General features: G+C 40.1%; 1 protein-coding gene across 1 annotated transcript; it reads left to right on the top strand.

Moving 5' to 3' along the window:
• Positions 1–1,329: 1,329 nt before the first annotated feature.
• On the top strand, positions 1,330–21,546 carry LOC117548645 (alpha-2,8-sialyltransferase 8F-like; the record flags this gene model as incomplete). The annotated part of the gene is made up of 7 exons (XM_034220027.1): positions 1,330–1,351; positions 16,056–16,131; positions 17,060–17,134; positions 17,622–17,766; positions 20,179–20,291; positions 20,396–20,488; positions 20,564–21,546. Coding segments are annotated over 7 exons (1,035 nt in total), but the record flags the coding sequence as incomplete, so codon positions are not given.
• Between the last annotated feature and the right edge of the window lie 251 nt (positions 21,547–21,797).

Genomic DNA, 21,797 nt, shown 5'->3' on the forward strand with positions numbered 1-21,797 from the left:
TCTCTGTATAGTATGTGTATTCACTCTGTCCTGAACGGCTTGTTGGAGCTCCTGCCCACCCCTCCTTGCTGACAGGTTTCCGGGTCGGCGATACAGCGAGAACAAGCTAAACTCATCCTGAGCACACACAAACACTCACAATAAGTGTGGCTTGATATTGAGTATAAAAAAGGTTTATAACGCTGTGAGAATGGATCTGCGGAGAGCATTTCTCCACGATCCCAACTCGTCTATTACCAGCGTTCAGGGAGCTCTATGCAAGTCAATGGGGGCTCCCTGTTAGTTAGCCAAGGGATCCTGGTGTGTGAAGTGCTCCGCGGATTGGTCCCTTTGGGCCAATCCGGTCATTTGTTGTTGATTTGGGTATTCGCACGTCACAGAACCCAGGAGGCAAACAATGGACAATGAGAAATCTCCAACGAGGCGTTTTGGGGCAGCATAGACAGGTATTTTCTGTGTTAGAGTTTTACTCCCTACAGGGTGTACTTTGAGGGTTTTTGACTCTGCAGACCGTTTACATGCATAAAAACCTTCATAACACACCAGGGGACGGGTAATAACCGGAAAAGCATGACATGGGCCCTTTAACAAGCCTCTTTATTGCTACTAACCTTATGATTCATTGTATTGCATTGTGTTTAAAAAAATGTAGAAGGAGGGAGGGACATATAGAAAATGGGTGGACCAAAGAGAAATGACGAAGACTAAAGTAGGAGTTCAACAAACAAGGTATTACGATGCGTGAAAAAGGTAGGACCCAAATGCAGTATTAACAAAAAGCGAGCTTTAATTTACAACAGCCGATGACAAAAAGAAAACGAGACAAACTTAACATTACCAAAACAGGGGAGCTCGAGTAAAGAATCCAGGATCAAAACTACAAGGACAAACATGGAGCGTGACGTGAAGGGAAAGACAAACAATGAACCGACAGGGAAAGACAAGACTAAATACAGAGAGGGGTAATCACGGGACAAGAAACAGCTGGGTAAAGGAGGCAGAAACACAAGGGCAACAGGTGAACACAATGAGACAATCAGACACACCAGGGAAACTAACGACAGGAAGGCAAACACAGGAAGAAGGATCAGACAAGACACAAGGAGGAAAACATGCGACAGGGAACACAGAAGAGAAAAATAAAACCAAAACTTAACACACAAAAATCAAATCCTGACACAAGACGCAAACAGAAGGGGAAAGACACAGATAAAGTGCAGTGAAGAGAGGACTTGCAGAAAGAGATCGGGATGAAGCGACACCCTGAGAAGTTATCTATCTCTTTGATGATCACTGTCCTCTGTTTGGGGAGCCTGCTGACAACTGCTCTCTGGATCATTGTGGACAACAGGTAAGCATGTCATACTTGTTCCAACAACCTGTTGAACAGGTTTTTTGTTTACCCAGGTATATGTTCCTCACAAGGCATTTGTTTTAGTTGTCAAGTGTTCCAATTTGGTGGGACCTCAAAAATGTAAGTTACGGTAAGTAAAATATATTTATTCTGTCTAAGACAGAAATGTAAATTCACACAAAGTAATACGATTATTCATTCTGAAGACAACACACCAGTTTAAATGTTTATCCATTTAGTATTGTGTCAAGATAAACACCTAATTTACCATCTGTCTTTGTATTTGGCTATGTGTTAGCAAAGTTTAACCATGTGTAACCAATTGTTTTAAGGATGGCTTAACCAGATAATTTTCATACATTTATCATGCAAGTGGCGATTTTTTTGTTGTGTCGGTTTGACAAGTTTAAATAATTGCAAATGTTATATTGGTTTCACATAAGATATTTTATATGGGGCTATGGGTTAGCAAGTTTAGCCACGTGTTAGCTAGTTTTTAAGCTGTTTAACCCAACCCGGTATCCCGGCAAGACGTGAACATGTGACGATTTACCATGCTGGGAGACGTGAAGATGTCACGATTTCGTCCCTTCAAACGTGACGGTTACACGGTATTGTTAACATGGCCCAAAAAAATGCTCTCACTGATCACCATGGAAACCTGTGATCTCTGGACACGTCATTAGCTCAAATATAAACACCTGTGTCATGGAACACGATGATGTCATAACTCCAATTGACATAATTAGAGCAGCAGACTAATGACGTGGTCACTGGAGTTTAACAGACTGTGTCAGCCTATTATTTTCCGTCTGATGGAGACTTCATACTGACTTCAACATGTTCCACATATTTTAGACATTATTGGTGACGTATGCTTTTGGTTCTAAAGTTTTCAGTTCACATATTCTGCTGCTTTTTCATGCATTTAGACTTTTATTTTCTTGTTCTTATTTCACATTCAAGTCCACTCTATTCATGAACCCTTTAAAGTACTCAGCCACACCACTTATATACCAGGTGCGACTGTTGCTATGTGAGTTAATCTTTCAAATACAAGATTGCTTGTTTGATTCAAGCTCTTGTAGTCAATATGTCAAGGTATTTATCCCTAACATTTTATCAGCTAACTAATGACACACACTCGGAGGATCTTTATAAACGTTTTAAGTATTGCACATCTTTAAACATGACTCTTATAAATCACTTTTAAAACCAGCGATCCACAACAGTGTCAGCTTTTCTAAAATAGAAACTTCAATGTTCACATCTCTCTAAATTATTCTACTTTTCAATGACCTACAAATAATCCTAATACTAATCCCATTTCCAATCTTCCAACTGTTCATATTTTTTGGTCAATTAACAAACCTGTTACAAATGTGTTGTTCAACAAATGTGAGCCTTTGCCACATTTATTTGAATTATTTATATAATTCCTACATAATGGGGAAGCTTCCCACTCTATGGGCCCTTCTCACTTCTCTTATTTGTAATTTCCTCGGTCTCGGTCTCACCGGAAGTTGATTTGTCTGGGCCATCTTGAGTAGCGTCCCAATGGCCTTATTTTTGTCGGATGAGCGAGGAGCGATAATGGAGGAGCTATAACCGAGGAACCACCAGACCATCCTTCGATGAAATCCTCAGATACTCGCCCCACCCCCTTACTGTGTATCGCTCACTGATTGGACGAGGCAGTGCATGCACTGATCTGATGCTTCTTGACATGAGAGCATTTTCCCAGCGGAGTGAGGAAAACACATGAACCTCACGAGAGTCACTCCTCAGTTTATACCGTGTTTTGTTTCAATTCATGTATCATTTAGTTACAAATATGTGATATATCTGAACAACAAAGTGGTCAAAAATCATGTTATTCATTGTTTGGAAACATTTTCATGATCGCTTTTTTTGTTTTACATTTTCATTTATTGTCATTTCCATTCAGTCAGTCATTAAGTGCTATTTAAAATGTTAATGTGCTACATATCCAAACAAAGTGTGCAATCCAATGAATGTTAATCTAACTGGGTTTTGATAGATAACATATCTCTTTTTCTTCTCTCAATAATTTTATTTCTATTGTGCACTCTAATAATATTAATCAAACTATTGTTCGTTTATACTTTTTAAGAATGTCGTTTATCTTTTTTGAGAATGAGTTCTTATTTCATTTTATTTATTTGGGTCTACAACAGATGATACAAATGTTTGTGTCAGTAAATGTGTGGCAGGGGTGTGTGTGGAAATAACGGGGACAGAGCTGCTGTCAGACGATCAGCTGTGCGGCGTCATCACAAACGGACGTCGCTTCACGTGACGCTCCGGAGGAAAGGACGTCCCATTGCTCTTAAAACTCATTTCCCTGCTTCCCTGGTGGGAGGGACTAGTCACAGGGAAACGACGCAAGTGAGGGACGCAAGGAATCCATTTAACCGAAGTGAGAAGGGCCCCGGGTTATGTAAATACAAGTCTTTGACAAGAAAATATGTGAATTTCTAAATATTTAATGTCAATCCCTGGTTTTGGTTCTAGTATGTTCACTGTACTGTAGGTTATTGCAAATACCATTGCAGGCTGCTTTAACTGCAGTTCAAAGCTGTTTCTGCACGTCTGTCTTTATGTATGAGGGTGTTTTTGATAATGGATCCTGACCACTCACATTTGTACACTGTGGAGTTAAACAAATTAAATTGTTAGCTGAAATATAAACACCTGTGTCATGGAACACGATGTCATAACTCCAACTGACATGCTCAGAGCAGCAGACTTCAGATAATGGTTAACACAGCTCTGTCAATTATGGGGTGTCATCATATGCCGTTTCCATGGAAACACATCCCTCGCCAAAAAACACGATGTTGTCGTAACTGATATGAAAATGGTCAAAACACCACCAGACTTTAGATGACAGTTAATGGTCCAGCCCTCAACATGTCTGTGCCATTGGTGAGTTTTCCTCAAAAGCTGTTGCCATGGCAAAGCATCCCTTGCAATAAAACACGATATTGCTATAACTCCTATGAAAATTGTCAAAAAGTGCTAAAACTTCACATGTGTGCCAACAGTCCAGCCGTGAAGACATGGGACAGTTTTGAGATTTATTCAAATGCTGTTGCCATGGCAACACAATGCTCGCCATGAAACGTGGTTTTCTCATAACTTCAGTGAAAATGCTCCAAACAGCCCAAAACTTCACAGGTATGGTAACGATGCAGCCATCAACATATCTAAGCGTATTATGGGATGTCATCAAATACCGTCACCATGGCGACGGATCATTCGCCATCAATTTAGTTCAATAGTTGGCAATTCAAATATTCTGCAGCTTTTCCAAGCCATTTTACTTTATTTTCTTCTCTCATCACACATTCAAGCCCCCAGTGTTCATGTATCATTTCAATCTAAATTCTTTACTTTCTTCTTACACATTACATTTCAGCATAGAAATTCAGCGTCAGCTTTTCAGCATAGAGCATTCCCACTAGCAATTTCTTCAGGAATTGCATTTTCTAGTTATGTTCTTGTTTGTTCTAGTTCCTTTTGGGTTGACATGGCCGTGAAAACGCCAGCCAAGTTGCAAATTCTTCTGAATCCCGATGACAATGGCGGAGCTTACTGATGAAGTCAGGAAAGTGTGTGAAATAGAGTGCCACAGTGACGCATCCAAAAACACGGAAGTAAACTCCTTCCGGTTCCTTCAACAAAAACAAATGCAATTTCTCCATAGTATTTTGGAAAATAGCTCGAAATAAGGTCTGTGGTTGACACAGTTAAGAGACGGATCACGTTTTGTTCAGCCGGATCATATACACATGTCTACCCTACTTTTATATTTTCGAATCGATAGATTTATGATTCGAAAACTATAAAAGTAGGGTAGACCTTATTTCGAGCTATTTTCCAAAATCCTATGGAGAAATGTCATTGCTTTTTTGTCGAGGGAACCCGAAGTAGTAAAATGCTAACTTACTTCCGGTTTTTTTTCACTGTGGCACTCTATAGGTGGAGGTTTTAGAATGCAATATCAAGACAGAAGATCTCTGTGACGCCAGATGTGGTGTTGTTAATGCGATATGATATCCGAAAAAAAATTCAGTTTAGGATGGCCGAAGACACTACACTACCCATAATCCCTAGCTATCGTTAGGGACTACAGTCCCGTTGACAAACCCCGTGATTAATCTTCAAGCTCTGAGATTGGATGTTGGAGTAGCAGTGCGCCAAGGTTACGCCGAGCGTCAAGCTCTTTGAAATGGAACAAAACCACGGCAGACTATTCAAAACTGGACTCGAACGCCCCCCCCAGAAATACACATGCTGGCTGTTGTGTTTCGCAACATGTTCTCTATAGCACGTCTCTACTGGGAATTGTAGTTTTAAAAGACGTTTTCGTTTTTCCCAAAATTAGAAGTTGACAGTATTAAACTGTGTACAGCCCTGGAGGTTTAGGCGATAGGAAACACATTGGTGTGTACAAATTTAAAACATGTAATTACTAAATGGGTGAAAATCGCTTGTATCCATAATGGGCAGCATTAATATATACCCACATGACAGCTCATTGTTACTTTGTAATTCTACTCCACTACAATTCAGAGGTTAACCTGGTATTTTTACTCCACTACTGGGCGACTGTGGCTGCGAGGGAGTGCGGTCGTCTTTCAACCAGAAGGTTGTGGGTTCGATCCCAGCCCGTGCAGCCAACATGTCGATGTATCCTTGGGCAAGATACTTAACCCTGAGTTGCTCCCGATGGCATGGCCAACGGTGTGTGAATGTGTGTGAATGTTAGGTCCTAGAGCAAGTGGTACTGCTCTGTATGAATGGGTGTGAATGGGTGAATGACATGTAGTATGTAAAGCGCTTTGAGGGGTCGTAAAGACTGGATAAAGCGCTATATAAGTACAGTCCATTTACCATTTCCATTTACTACATTTATTTTAGTTACTTTGCAGATTCTGATTAATGATGTGAAATATAAACAACCCTTAAAGCAGACTTTAGTTACACCTGAGTAAAATTCAGGGAAAGGTGATTGTCAAGTGTCAACAGAGATATTTGATAGTTGGTGATTGAGAAGACTAAACATTTATCTGCAGATCTCTATAAAGTATATTAATTACTTGTTATTCTCTACTAATAGTTAATTAAAAACTGTATATAATTGCTATTTTGCACATCCCTTTCAAGATTTTCTAAGGTTTATTGACATATATCATATACACAACTACGGTGTAGTTATGCAATGAATGAAAAACGTGGGTCACAGGTTCCTCAACAGTGCATTACAAGACATCTATCAATATGTGTGTATACCTCCACCATTAAACTGTCAAATTCTGCACATTTGTTATACTATCTACATACATGAGAGTATAATTAATGTGTATAATATCAGTTAAAATAAGTGCTTCAACATAGTTAACAATTAGACGTTAAGTACTTTGTCAGGCTTAATATTTATCTGTAGATAGATACCCCCAAATCTTTTTTATTCTTTGAAAGAAGACCTTAACCTAAAGTATTCTTTAATGTGTTAATAAAGGTTAATTAGTTGTCTGTTTTGCACATCCTCCTATTAAGATCTTTGTAGGCTACATCCAGCACTAAATTGTTTTATTGTATAGATCACTTACAGTATCTTCTTGATTTTTTATATTCTATATTTCTATCATTGACCTTCTACTTTCCCCCTATGAAAGTATGTACTCTTAATATTTTTTTCATCAAATAACATTATTCAACAAAAATAATTCAATAACGTGCTTTAACCACTAGGCGGTGCACACAAGGTACACACAGCATACTAATAATAACTTTGTATTATTAGTGTAGGACACTTATGTATGTACAGTGTTGTGCTAGTTACTGAAAACCAGTAACAAGTTACCATTACTAGTTACTTCAAAAACGTAATGCGTTACTGAAAAGTAACGTTTTAGTTACTTGGAAAAAGGGCTCCCATTAATGCCCTTATAGCCTTCATTTCAGTACTGTTATTGCATTGGAGAATAATACAATCTGTTGATCAACTTGACATGCATTATATGCAATCTGGATTGCATCGATATTAGCTGGCTTTCCATTTTTGTATATTCTTTCTCCAGGTAGTTGGAAAAAGTGTTCCGTCCCATATGCCGTGTGCCGCCCGGACATGCTATCATGCTAACTAGCTCCCTGAAAGCGGGTGACTCCACTGTAGCAATAGCCTGCATGTGTTCTACAACATACCGTGCAATGGCTTTATCGACTTTTCCCTGGCTAGCAGTCCCTTGGTTAAAATGCAGCCGCTGTTGCTTAGGTGGAGGTGGAGTGGCGTCGGCTGAGTCTCTGTGGTCTTAGCTACTAGCTTCGTCCCAGCATGTTGTTTTTGCAGATGTTTTAAGAGATTTGAATTACTGGTTTGGGCAGTAGATCGGATCTTTGACTCGCCAAGACACAACTTACATTTAACTAAAACGTTCTTTTCTTTGTGCTCGACAAAAGTTAAATAGTGAGAATATCTCCAGGTGGAGAAACTAGACTTGAGCTCCGCCGCCGCCATGATAGTCTTGTTAGTAAACAACACAAACACGCCCACAGCGCGTCTCCGCATGTGACACAGGAAGTATCTAAGTACATTTACTCAAGTACTGTACTTAAGTACAGTTCTGATCTCTGTTCGCCTGAATGTTGACTATATAAAAAAACTAACGTAGTAACGGTAACTGAGTTACTGAATAAAAAAACGAATGCGTTAGAGTACTAGTTACTGCGTTACTTTATACCGCGTTAGTCCCAACACTGTGTATGTATAACATCTGAAGTTGTGTAGTTTTATTCATGTTTTTACATAATTTTACAGGATATTGCTATACTATTTCTCATGCTTTACTTCTACACATTAATATCTGATTTGTAAAACATCACAGACAGAAAGGCATATCCGTCATTTCATGGTAAGCAATTGAAATTGTGATTCCATAGGTGTGTCTCCCATCACCCAAATCCCCTGACTATTCTCTCAACTCAGTATTTACATTCTTATATTCAAAGAAAATCCGTAATCTCTTTAAAAACATTGATGGAAAGTCCTTTTCTATCAGCTGTGCACCGTTATGGTGTAAATATAACTTATCTACCAATTGGATCAAATATAAAAGTCAGCCGAATTACTATTGATACTGCAAGGAGACGTATTTTGTGAAAAGAAATGCAAGATGTTGTTTAATTGTTGATATATTTATGATCCACGTCACATATTCAGTTTTGGCGGCAGTTCTTCAAGTTTGTCCAGAAGTCTTTTCCCTCTTCAAGCTACCTAACTTCACTCCTTCCACCTTTGAATTCCATGCCGTCACAGTAACCCATCCTATATAATTAACCATTGTCGTTCTCTACCGTCCACCAGGCGCCTTGGGGGACTTCTTGGAGGAATTAGATAATCTCCTCTCACACATCCCTGAAACTGGTCCTCCCGCTGTACTTCTCGGAGACTTCAACCTCCAGACAGGGAAGATAGACGAAGTAACATCTCTGTTAACCGCCTTTGCTTTCTCACTGTCTCCATCCCCACCAACTCATAAAGCTGGCAATGTCCTTGATCTCATATTCTCAAGGAACTGCGCTACTTCTAACCTCTATGTAAACCCGCTCCACACTTCCGATCACTTCTTCATTTCATTCTCTCTACCCCTTTCCAAACATAACAAACTAATCTCTTCTCATCCTGCACCTGTCCGCCGTAACCTTCGTTCCCTCTCCCCCTCTACCTTTGCCTCATCGGTGCTCTCAGCCCTCCCTTCCTCGGACTCGTTCCAACTACTACCTCCAAACTCTGCTGCAGAAACTCTACTCTCTACTCTCTCATCCACTCTGGACTCTCTCTGTCCTCTCACATCTCGGCAGGCTCGTCAGTCCCCTCCTGCTCCCTGGCTAAATGATGCACTGCGTGCTAATAGAACCGTCCTTAGGGCAGCAGAGCGGAAACGGTGGAAATCCAAACACCGTGACGACCTCCTAACCTATCAGGCTCTCCTCTCCTCTTTCTCGGCTTCGATCTCTCAGGCAAAAAGCACTTTCTTTCAAGATAAGATTCAATCTTCCTATTCCAATCCCAAAAAACTATTTTCCATCTTCTCCACCCTCTTGGACCCTCCAAAAGCCCCTCCCCCCTCCTCACTTCTGTCAAGCGACTTTGTTACCCACTTTGAAAAAAAGGTTGATGATATTCGCTCTTCTTTTTCTGACTCACCTCTACTCACCGCTGGGTCACCAGACCTTCCTTCCACCAACACACTAACCTTCTTTTACCCTCTCTCTCCAAGTGAGGTTCTTACCCTCATTACCTCTGCCCGCCCTACCACCTGTCCTCTGGACCCCATCCCTTCAAACCTCCTTCAGACTATCGCTCCTGATATTCTACCCTTTCTCACCCATTTCATCAACACTTCTCTAACTTCTGGTCACTTTCCAAACAGTCTCAAGGAGACAAGAGTAAACTCTCTCCTAAAGAAACCCACTCTCAACCCGTCAGATGTTATAAACTACGGGCCTGTCTCTCTACTCCCGTTCCTGTCTAAATCACTTGAACGCGCTGTCTTTAAACAACTCTCCTGTTATCTCCATCAGAACAACCTTCTGGATCCGCACCAGTCTGGTTTCAAGGCAGGTCACTCCACAGAAACTGCTCTCATTGCTGTCACTGAGGAACTGCACACTGCCAAAACTGCATCCCTCTCCTCTGTCATCATCCTGTTGGACCTGTCTGCTGCATTCGACACGGTGAATCATCAGATCCTCCTTCGCACTCTCCAAAAACTTGGAGTTTCAGGCTCTGCACTTTCCCTCCTCACCTCATACCTCAAAGACCGTACCTACAGGGTGACTTGGAGAGGGTCTGAGTCCGACCCTTGTCAATTAACTACAGGGGTCCCTCAGGACTCTGTTCTTGGTCCCCTCCTCTTCTCCCTGTACACAAACTCGCTCGGATCAGTCATTAGCCCGCATGGTTTTTCATACCACTGCTACGCTGACGACACCCAATTAATTCTGTCCTTTCCCCGCTCAGAGACCCAGGTCGTCGCACGCATATCTGCTTGTCTAGCTGACATCTCTCAGTGGATGTCTGCTCATCACCTCAAGCTCAACCTTGACAAGACTGAGCTGCTCTTCCTTCCGGGAAAAGATTGACCACTCTTGACCTAACAATCAACATCGGCACCTCAGTTGTTTCCCCGCTCAGAGACCCAGGTCGTCGCACGCATATCTGCTTGTCTAGCTGACATCTCTCAGTGGATGTCTGCTCATCACCTCAAGCTCAACCTTGACAAGACTGAGCTGCTCTTCCTTCCGGGAAAAGATTGACCACTCTTGACCTAACAATCAACATCGGCACCTCAGTTGTTTCCCCGACTCAGACTGCAAGGAATCTGGGTGTGACCCTAGATAACAAACTGTCCTTCACTGCAAACATCGCTGCTACAACCCGTTGCTGCAGATACACGCTTTACAACATCAGGAAGATACGTCCCCAGCTGACACAGAAAGCGACGCAGGTTCTGGTCCAGGCTCTCGTCATCTCACGCCTAGACTACTGCAACTCCCTCCTGGCTGGTCTACCTGCATGTGCCATCCGACCTCTGCAGCTCACCCAGAATGCAGCGGCTCGTCTGGTCTTCAACCTTCCTAAATTTTCCCACACCACTCCGCTCCTCCGCTCCCTTCACTGGCTTCCGGTAACTGCTAGAATCCACTTCAAGACACTGGTACTTGCTTACCATGCTGCCAATGGATCTGGCCCTTCGTACATCCAGGACATGGTTAAACCGTACACCCCAGCGCGTGCACTACGCTCTGCATCAGCCAAACGACTCGCTGCACCCTCGCTGCGAGGGGGACCCAAGTTCCCATCAGCAAAAACACGTGGGTTTGCTATCCTGGCTCCAAGATGGTGGAATGAGCTCCCCATTGACATCAGGACAGCTGATAGCTTGCACATCTTCCGGCGCAAACTGAAAACTCATCTCTTTCGACTCCACTTCGAGCGATAGAACTATTAACAAAGCACTTATATACTAATAAAGGACTGGCTTATCTAAAGCCAGTTGAGTAGCACTTGAAATGTTTGGCTCTATGAAACCTGATGTACTTATATGATTCTGTTTTCTTCAAGGTTGTGTCTTCCTGGTCGAATGTACTTATTGTAAGTCGCTTTGGATAAAAGCGTCAGCTAAATGCAATGTAATGTAAAAAGTCTTCTCATCAGGGCTCTATAAATAAAGAACTACGGCAGATATGTAATATTTAATGCAGCCGAACCGTGTATTACAATGCCGTTATGTGATGACTTCCAAAGAGAAAAGCAAGAACACTCGGAATAAAGTATTTTTTAAATTTTTTTAATTCTGATATCATATCGCATTAACATCATATCCCAACATGCATTGCGGCTAAAACATCCAATCAACGAGCTTCAAGCTGAGGATCTTGGGTAATCTGTTCAGTGGGTTTGTGGTGTGTATCGCTCGAAATGTCCCTTATAGGCCTATGTCTATTTCCGGTGACTTTATATACGGCTAAAATGCCCAAGATTATAGAATTAAACGAATGAATAGAAACAAGGATAATTGTGTGTTATTGTTGAGTAAATAACAGTGTTATTTAGAAAAGAATAACAAATTAGAAGGAAAAAACGATTAAAAAAAATACAGATTTCAGTATTTTGAGGCTCTAAGCCCCATTTATTTTCCTCACAGATGGCACAAAAAGTCCGACATTATACGATTTAAAATAAAAACAAATAAATAAAAGACAAAACACTGGCATGTAATTTTAAGTTAGAATAAATCGAATGATTTTGAATAATGAGAGCCTGACATCATCAAATTAAATTTGTTTTAATGTTTGAGGTGCAATAAACGACACAGCAGCTTTTTGGCATGTTAAAACTATTTTCTGCCTGGCTCATGAGAGTAACAGCTGGCGAAATTACAGCCTTGCCTACTGATTTCAAATGTGTGCTCTAAATTGATATTTATAAATGACTATTATCAAGATTTTAAGCAAAAAAATAAATGGCGTATTTAAGATACGTTCATAAGAAACGTAACGTTGGAGAAAATATGTTTCTAGAAGATATGTAGAAAATAAACGTATTTGAGATACGTTCATAACGAACGTAACGTGGGAGAAAATACGTTTCTAGCTAAACGTAATTGAGAATGCAGTTTAGTTCTATGGGAACGTAATTTTTAGGAGACAGGGTTGGTTCAAAGATTGCAATGCTAGTGATTGAACAGCATTTTTCGTTGATTAATTGTTTTGGCCTCTGTATGTTTCATTTGAAGTTGAAAAAGAATGTGACATTATAGATTCTGATAATGCTACTTAAATCCTTCTTAATGGCAAATACATGTTTATCTGAAGTTGTAATTAAGAGCTGCAGAAAATATTGTTGAAGTGTTTAAAAATGTTAAAAACAAGCTGTCATGCATACATTCTATAGTCTTTTATTAAAAGGCAGCCAGGTTTGAACGCTGTCAGAACGTTTTACAGTTCAATGCTATTGCATTACATATTTAAATTTTAAAGGAGCGATATGCAAGCTAGTTTAACATGTTCATATGCATATTTTGAGTCAAGTGATCTTGATTTACTTTATACTTGTATTTATTTTTTACATAAGTGCAAATTGGTTGCATAATTTACTCTTAATTGTATTTATTTATGTATTTATTTTTAATTTAAAAAATGTTGTATTTTATTATAAAACAGAATAGGTGATGCATATTTTAAAGACATAGTTTAAAGACATCCCAATCGCTGTTAAGGTGTAAAGAATATTCCTGTCTTTATGTGAACTGAGCTAAACTAATTGTTATAAGTTTAAGTCTAAATGTAATTTGTTTACAGTAAACAAAACACAGTATTGTATTGATGTACATTAGATAAAGTTTTTGCTTTGTAATAAAAGAAAATATATTAAAGGTGGGGTATGTAATTTTGGAGAAACCAGCTCGAGTGCGCTAGAATTTGAAAATACACAGCCGGAAGAAATCTGCTACTTCCTTACAGAGCCCCTCCTCCAACACCTGTCCAACACACACGAACGCGCACATGACCAATGAGGGCATGAGATAAGATTGTGCACAGGTGGAAGGCTGACAGGCAGGTAGGCCATCCAGTTATTTTAGCCGAGCCGACTACAATGATTGGTCGTGCTTTTTACAGTACTACGGCTTCCACAGATGACATTTTTTATGGATTTTTTGTCAAAGCACTTTAGATATTCATTGCTATCGGGATGTTAAGAGGATTCCATGGAATATAACAAAGTGTATCTCGAGCCGGTTTCTCAAACTTACTTACCCCACCTTTAAGCTATGATAAAAAATATTGCCTGCAACAAAATGAAGTATTTTTAAAAAAAATGTTTTATCAAACTTAAAAACTCTACTTGGATCTAATAATAAATATGAGGTTAGTCCAAAAGGAACAATTAAATTATAACTAACAAAGTAATAAATGTTGTGCGGTCTCCAGAATGAATCATCTTATTACTTTGTGTGAATGTAAATATATATCTTAGACGGTAGCAATATTTTTGACTTAACTCCACTTAATTTGAGGTCAAAAAAATTATTTGGAATAAACAAAAAAAATGTGCTGTAACAAATGAGTGAAAACTTTTTTTAAGTTGATCCAAAGTATCAATTCAGTGCATGTGTTACTTTGTTATACCTACATTTCTCCATTTGGACTGAGTTCATGTTTATTATTAGATCAAAGTAAAGTTTTTAATTATACATTAATATAATTTATTTATTTAAAAGCAAAAACGTTTTATAATGAACATCCATTTTTTTTTACCGTAAATAAATTACATTTACTACTATATCAAAGAAGAATTTTGACTTTTAAACTTAAAACGCTTCTTTACACTCAGTTCACATATCCATAAAGACAGGAATATTCTCTTCAGACCTTGACATTTATTGAGATGTCTTTAAAATATGCATCACCTATTGAGGGACTGCAGATGGAAATTAGCTCAAAGCTAAATCTGGCACTGTTACGCTTGACACATTTGAATGTTTTAAGTGTTGATTACAGTGCATTATCCCTGCTAAATAAACAATAACAATTCTGTTTTATTATAAAAAACACCTCCCAAAAAACTCCCAACATTTAAAAAAATAAAATGAATGCAGTTATTTTCTTTTGCTGACTACGCATCCTCTGGAACTTTACATTAAACGAAGAACCCTTGCATTACACTGTATTTGAATACAAGCTTTAGAACAAAAAACATGCTGTATTTCATGTATCCAATACTTAAAGCTTGACACTCGGACTGCAAACTCTGCGTGTCATTTTCTTTGTTCAATCGCCATGAACGTTTTCTGCAGGGCATCAAATGTGTATTTGAGCTCACTGAGATAGCTCAAGTTTAGAGCAAAGATGAAGCCCAATAACATGGCACATGCATGTGCAACTGATGGCATCTCATTGAAGACTTCCACACCTTCAACGATGAGTCCGATGTGCTGTGGTGGAAGGAGAGGATCGTGCTCCTCCCTGATGAAAAACACCGCCATTGTACACTGCTCAAACTCTGTGTCGGATGTATCCTTCTGCGAATCCTGATAAACAAGAAATGAATTAGAACGTTATTCTGATGTCACCAACGCCTGATGTAGTACAAAGAATAATAATTGATGTTCTTTACTAACCACAAGCAAAGCATTTATACAAATATTTGTAGCCATCTCCAAAATGTTAAAAACTGCCATTGGGATGATTAGGTTAAGATTCGCTGTCGGAGGACACTAGCCCTGGTCTTGATAAATGGGCGCGTTCCTAAAGGTTTTCTCCCCAACGGATATATAGATATAGACTGTATATCAGTTTAAACATTTCACTTGTCAAACTCAAACAACTTTGCCCCTTGTATGAGACATTTATAACCTGGTTGAACAAGCTAACACGTGGCTAAACTTGCTAACCAATAGCCCTATACAAAGACCTTATGTGAAATCAACATTACATATGCAACAATTTCAACGTTTCACTAGTCAAACAGAAACAACAAAGTTAGCCCTTTGCATGATACATTTATAAAAATGATCTGGTTAAGCAAGCCTTGAAAAAGTACCTAACCACGCGGCTAAACTTTGCTTACAGATAGCCAAATACTAAGACAGGCGGTAAATTAGTTAACTATCTTGACACTAAATGTACACTGAAAAAAAACTCTTCACATTTAAAACAACACCATTTCAAATCCTTACCATATTTAAGTGTTCCTGGATCGGACCTTCTCACGGACAGCGCGGGTGTAGTGGGCTAATCTTGCAGTGACCTTGCTTTGTCCACATCATGTGGTCATGTGACATTCTTTGAAGTGAAAAATCATGCTGTAAAAAGAAACCACGATTTCTAATTAGACCATTTGAAAAATGTACTTTGATTAAATGAAAGTCGTTTTAGTTTTTTTAGTGCAAGACGACATTCAATCACGCCAATTTCAATCAGTTGTTATTCTCAGTCTTTATTTTTTGTTGGATTTCTTTCTCTTTGTTTTAAAATGAGTTTAGTTTATGTTTTTTTTGTAGTTTGAGGTAAACCACACCTGTCATCATAGAGCTCATTTGCCTTTTGGTGTGCACTACTGTATAAATGAATGTGCTGTGCTGTTTCTCTCTTGTTTGCTGCACAGCCATCTTGTACCAAAGTGGACCAACTTCACCCAAGACAATCTCCCCTTGGCCCTCTGACCTTTGCAAAGGATGCAGGTGAGAGCAAACGCTGTCCGTGCTTCTCCTTGAAGGGACCTTTCTGTTAATGCCTTAGTCAGCTCTCTCTGTGTGTGTGTGTGTGTGTGTGTGTGTGTGTGTGTGTGTGTGGTGTGTGTGTGTGTGTGTGTGTGTGTGTGTGTGTGTGTGTGTGTGTGTGTGTGTTGTGTGTGTTGTGTGTGTGTGTGTGTGTGTGTGTGTGTGTGTGTGTGCTGATGTGTGTGTGTGTGTGTGTGTTGTGTGTGGTGTGTGTGTGTGTGTGTGTGTGTGTGTGTGTGTGTGTGTGTGTGTGTGGTGTGTGTTGTGTGTGTGTGTGTGTGTGTGTGTGTGATGTGTGTGTGTGTGTGTGTGTGTGTGTGTGTGTGTGTGTGTGTGTGTGTGTGTGTGTGTGTGTGTGTGTGTGTGTGTGTGTTTGTGTGTGTGGTGTGTGTGTGTGCTGTGTGTCGTGTGTTGTGTGTGTTGTGTGTTGTGTCGTGTGTCGTGTGTGTTGTGTGTGTGTGTGTGTGTGTGTGCGTGTGTGCTGTGTGTGTGTGTGCTGTGTGTGTGTGTGTGCTGTGTGTGTGTGTGTGCGTGCGTGTGTGTGCTGTGTGTGGTGTGTGTGTGTGTGCCGGTGTGTGTGTGTGTGTGATGTGGTGTGTGTGGTGTGTGTGTGTGTGATGTGTTTGTGTCCTTGCCGACCGGTCTAACCTGAAAGTCTCTCTAACATAAAAGCTCATATAAAACAAACAGGTCTGTCGTTGTCTCGGGAGATTTGGCTCGAGACCCGGGAAGTCATTCCTCTTTGTGGAGGCGGATTAATACTCACTTCCTTTTTGCCCAAACTTTAGGGAGGTGTTGACATTTGATATGAAGTTTTCACTACTTTAAGTCACCCATTAGACATACTGCATAAACTGCTAAATACACAGGTTTTGTGTGTGTGTGTCAGGGCGATCATTGAAAAAGTAAGAGAATGCTACTCAAAAACTTGGAAGAAGCAAGAAGACAATTACAGAAGCCTCAGGTAATTGTATTTGTTTACATTTTGTTTAAAATATTGACAAAAGGTTTTGGCCAGAATTGTAATTAATAGTCCATGCAGGCAAAGATTAGCTGTTTCTCAGCGGAAGAGTATAAACGCTAAACATTGTCACAGTTTGGGACTATTCAGTGAGTTGGTTTTAAAAGTTAAAAGAAACGATCCATGAAGCAACGCCCAGGAGTGCCACATCATCCAACAATTTGCATCTGAATCCGTTGGTTTTCTTATGTAATCAAAAATCTTAAAAATGTATAGCATGAGTCAGAGTTTGGTAAAACAGAGCGACTTCACCTGAAGATAACTTTAACTCACCTTGATGATTATGGAATTAAAATCCTTATAAGAAAGAAGATACATTTTAAATATAATCTGAACTAATTGCCACTTGCTGTGTTTGGCAAATTATAAAGCTTTCTGTTCAAAACTCCTGACTTGGATGTTTCTTAACAAAGTCCTTGTGTTACCACAGCTCTCAGCTGAGAAGTCAGTGCCAGGGATTTGACAGGGCCATCATTACCCAGGCCAACACTCCAGTGGGATCAAATATTGTGTACGCTGCGGAAAACAACAAGACCCTCGAGGTGACTCCAGGAATTTTCAGCACCTTCATAAAGGTATGTCATTTTTCATTCATGGATAGTATCCAGGGGCGGACTGGCCATCTGTGTGTTTTGGAGAATCACAGAACGGCCGGTCGTCAGCGGGCCATCGACGGCCGGCTCGGTTCGCTGACGGCCGGCACCGCCCTTTATTTGTTATGTTTTTGAACGGCATCATTTAAGTTGTGCTGACAGGCGACAGAGGTCCGTTCAGCGGGCCGTTTCCACGCTTCCCCCCCCCCCCCCCCCATTGACAGTTCACGAGCCCCCCCCCCCCCCCCCCTCCCCGTTGACAGTTCATGAGCGTGCTCTACCAATTTGTGTGGGCTGGGCTGGCTGAGATTCCAGGGCTGATTTTTAGTCCCAGTCCGCCCCTGATAGTATCACAGCATCTTCTGCTTGTTGTCTTTATTGTTCCTTAAATGGCTCAGAGATGATAAATTATGTGTTTAGTTACATGGTGACTGGTTGATACAAACGACCACCGATGACCACCCGTTCAAAAACACACATGCATGCACGCACATACTCACGCACACACAGAATTATTATTTCTATAAAAAAAATGAGATTTGAAGTGAGGACCTCTTAATCTGACGAATGCTGTAAAAAAACCTACAATCTTATTTCAATATACAGCATGACCTGCTTTTAATGATATATTTGTAAATGTGAAATAATTCTAGTTTTTAGAAAATTGGTAACTGGCTTCACACCAAAAAAAAGAGCATCCAGTACACTTTCTAGGACAACACCAGTCTACAAAGTTTGCATTCATTTTGATATCAACTGTCTCATCCATGGAGACAACAACTTTGTCAGGACTAACCGGAATAGTTCAGAAAAACAGTCACCGATTCAGAGTAGATTTCAGGTTCGAGGAAACAGCCCACTGCTCCTGATACTGGGATGGTTTAAATACAGAGGCTACATTTCACTGTGTGAGATCAGCTGAGACGCCAAATCCGGCCAAGGGGCGTAAACCCTTGCACACTTCCAACCCCTTTTATCTGCGCCCTAGCTCAAACCGCAGCTTCAAACTCTTATTTTGATCTCAGATACACTATAGTCAGTTATTTTTGAGAATTGTGCGCTGTTTCAGTAAGTTTAAAACCGTAAAAGAATGTAGGGAATCAATAACGCAACTCAAACACCTCAATTGTACATTAAATAAATACTCACATGTTAACACATGTTGATAGTGTTGTAGGTGTCAGGACCTCGACACAAACTGATGAACCCAAATGCACGACCCAGAGAAAAAGTCTTGAATATAAAAAAAGTATATTTATTTTCACAGTTTCAGGTAATCCCTCTACAGTAGGTGGTGGAAATAACAAAAGGCGCTCACAAGGAGGAAAAAACTAGCGTAACAAAAAGAGGACTTAATAAAATCTTTAAGCCAACAAGATAAACAAAATAACAAAACCTGACATGAGTCAAAAGCGATCCTTTCAGAGCTGAGGCTTGGCACGACCATTCGGGGAAACAAACAAGACAAACTGACACAGGACAGGGGAGAGACAGGACTATTTAAACATGAGGTGAGTGGGAACAGGTGGAAACAATCAGGGGCGGGGCAGAAGCTGATGATGGCGGGAAAAACATACAAGGTAGGGCTGAACGATTAATCTATTTTAAATCGAAATCGCGATTTTAAATGATGCGATTATCAAATCGCAAAGCCTGCGATTTTTTTAACTTTTTATTTTTTACTATTTTTTGTGTCAGTCATCCACACCAATCAGAAGTGCTGTGCTCCACATGTACCAGCCATTGTTAATCAATCAGAAGTGGCCCATGATAGAAGGTGATAGACAGATTGATCCAATCACCTGCCAAGTGTTTTTGAAAGTGCCTGCCCTTTTCCAAATGGCTTCCAATGGAGCTTTCCTAGATGGTTTGGGGAAACAAAGCATTGGAGTCAGGATAGTAATGCTCCATCACGTGTTTCTATTACAGGGTGAACCTTAAACTGAAGCTTGACTTTAAAGCAACCCAACGGAAGTTTCATGTAAGTTTAGTTCTTTCACTCGTAGCTCGGGCTGCGGAGGTGCTAGAGACGGGAGCACTTGATACGACCTTCCTAGCCGGAGTTATGGCCGCATTTTACAATAAACTTCCGTTGGGTCGCTTAAAAATAAATATCGCAAATCGAATCGCAATATTTGTCCCAAAATCGTACAGTCCTAATACAAGGGGAGGAAGAAACAGGGCCTGAAATGAAAGACAAGAGGTAAGTACAAAATAAAACAGGAAATAACAGACAAAATACATAAACATATACACATTTGACGAGACACAACAGTAGATTTGCAAACAAGATCCAGACAAAGATCCCCATGGCTCTTGCTCATTCACAAACATGATATAATCATATGCATGTTATTGTTCTGTAATAAACATTTTCATTGGTTTTATTTCCAGGAGAATCCATTTCCAAAGAAAAAATGGGACACGTGTGCTGTTGTTGGGAACTCAGGGATTCTGACAAACAGCAGCTGTGGAGAGATTATTGATTCGGCTCAGTTTGTTATCAGGTGAGAAAGCTGTCAAGATCAGAGGACTGAAAGGCTGATTGCGACATAAATCCACAGAATAATTCCAAATAATAATTTCTGACTTGTCTGTTATGCCTTTTCAGGTGCAACCTACCTTCTTTGGGTAAAGGCTATGAGAAACATGTGGGCACCAAGACTGACCTTGTGACAGCCAACCCAAGCATTATGCTGAAGGAGTGAGTAAATAAATGAGTCTCACTGCACCAATAGTGTTTCCTTGGTGTTGTTGCTTGACATATTTTTATTTTCAGGTATGGAGGTCTAATGGGACCACGCCGTCCATTTGTGGAGAGTCTACATAGCTACGGCAAATCCATGATGGTTCTTTCCCCCTTCTCCTATGCACACACCACTCCGGTGTGCCTGAGGGCAGTATACAGCATTAGGGACTTTGAAAGTCCCATTCAGCCCATGTTCTTCAACCCTGATTACTTCCAGAGTCTGGCCCTCTTCTGGCGCTCCAGAGGCCTACACAGAGGCCTACTCAGCACCGGCTTAGTGATGGTTAACATAGCGCTGGAACAATGTGCCAACGTGCATCTGTACGGTTTCTGGCCCTTCAGTAATCACCCATTTGAACTCAATGCGGTGAATAACCACTACTACGATGATCTAAAAGCTGCATGGACTGTCCACTTCATGCCTGCTGAGTTTGACCTCTTGTTGCGGCTGCACAGTCAAGGTGTGCTGAGGCTTCACCTGGGAAACTGTCGACCGGGTAAAAATGAGTTCCCAGGTCCAGAGATAGATAGATATCAATAAAGTCCAATTTGTCCCATAAAAGGTACGTGCCACTTTCTAGCACATTATGATATGAGTTCATGATGATGATATGAACTCATGGGCATCTGAAGAATCGGGACATTTCCTGGTGGACTGAGGGTTAATCTCAGAATTTGTCTCTAAACTATGCCTTTTCAATCCAATCCACTCACTCTCCCCCCATATCAGTTCCTAGACCATCTGAGCAGAGGGCTAAACCAGAAGGTGCAATAGAATATATTGTCACTCACACCAATTATTACATTTGATAAATAATTAGGATCTCAACTTTGATAAAAAATCATTAGTATTGTCATTTTGGCCATAATAGTCATCATCTTTTACTTTTTCCAGCAAAATTGCAAGGAAATGGTTATTCAAAATATAACTTTCAGTCATGGAAAGGTTTCGCTATTTGAAAAGATGTGTGTTTATTGACACATTGTGAGATGTAAAGGAATTCCAGTTAGATACAAATACATACATATGTAATATTCACTCTGAAATGTTGTGATGGAATAGTATAAAGTTGCATGAAATGGAAATACTCAAGTTCATCAAAATTGTACTTAAGTAGAGAAATTGAGTAAATGTATAGGTAACTTAAATATTGTGGAAACTCAAATGATTAAGATGTATTTATGTTTTTAAAATGGAAATACAAGAGCAACATAGGCTAATAAATGATTAATCATTATGCATATAATAATCTCATAGCCTATT

The sequence above is a fragment of the Gymnodraco acuticeps genome, unplaced genomic scaffold (genome assembly GCF_902827175.1).
Source record: "Gymnodraco acuticeps unplaced genomic scaffold, fGymAcu1.1, whole genome shotgun sequence".
In the NCBI taxonomy this organism is placed as follows: Eukaryota; Metazoa; Chordata; class Actinopteri; order Perciformes; family Bathydraconidae; genus Gymnodraco; species Gymnodraco acuticeps.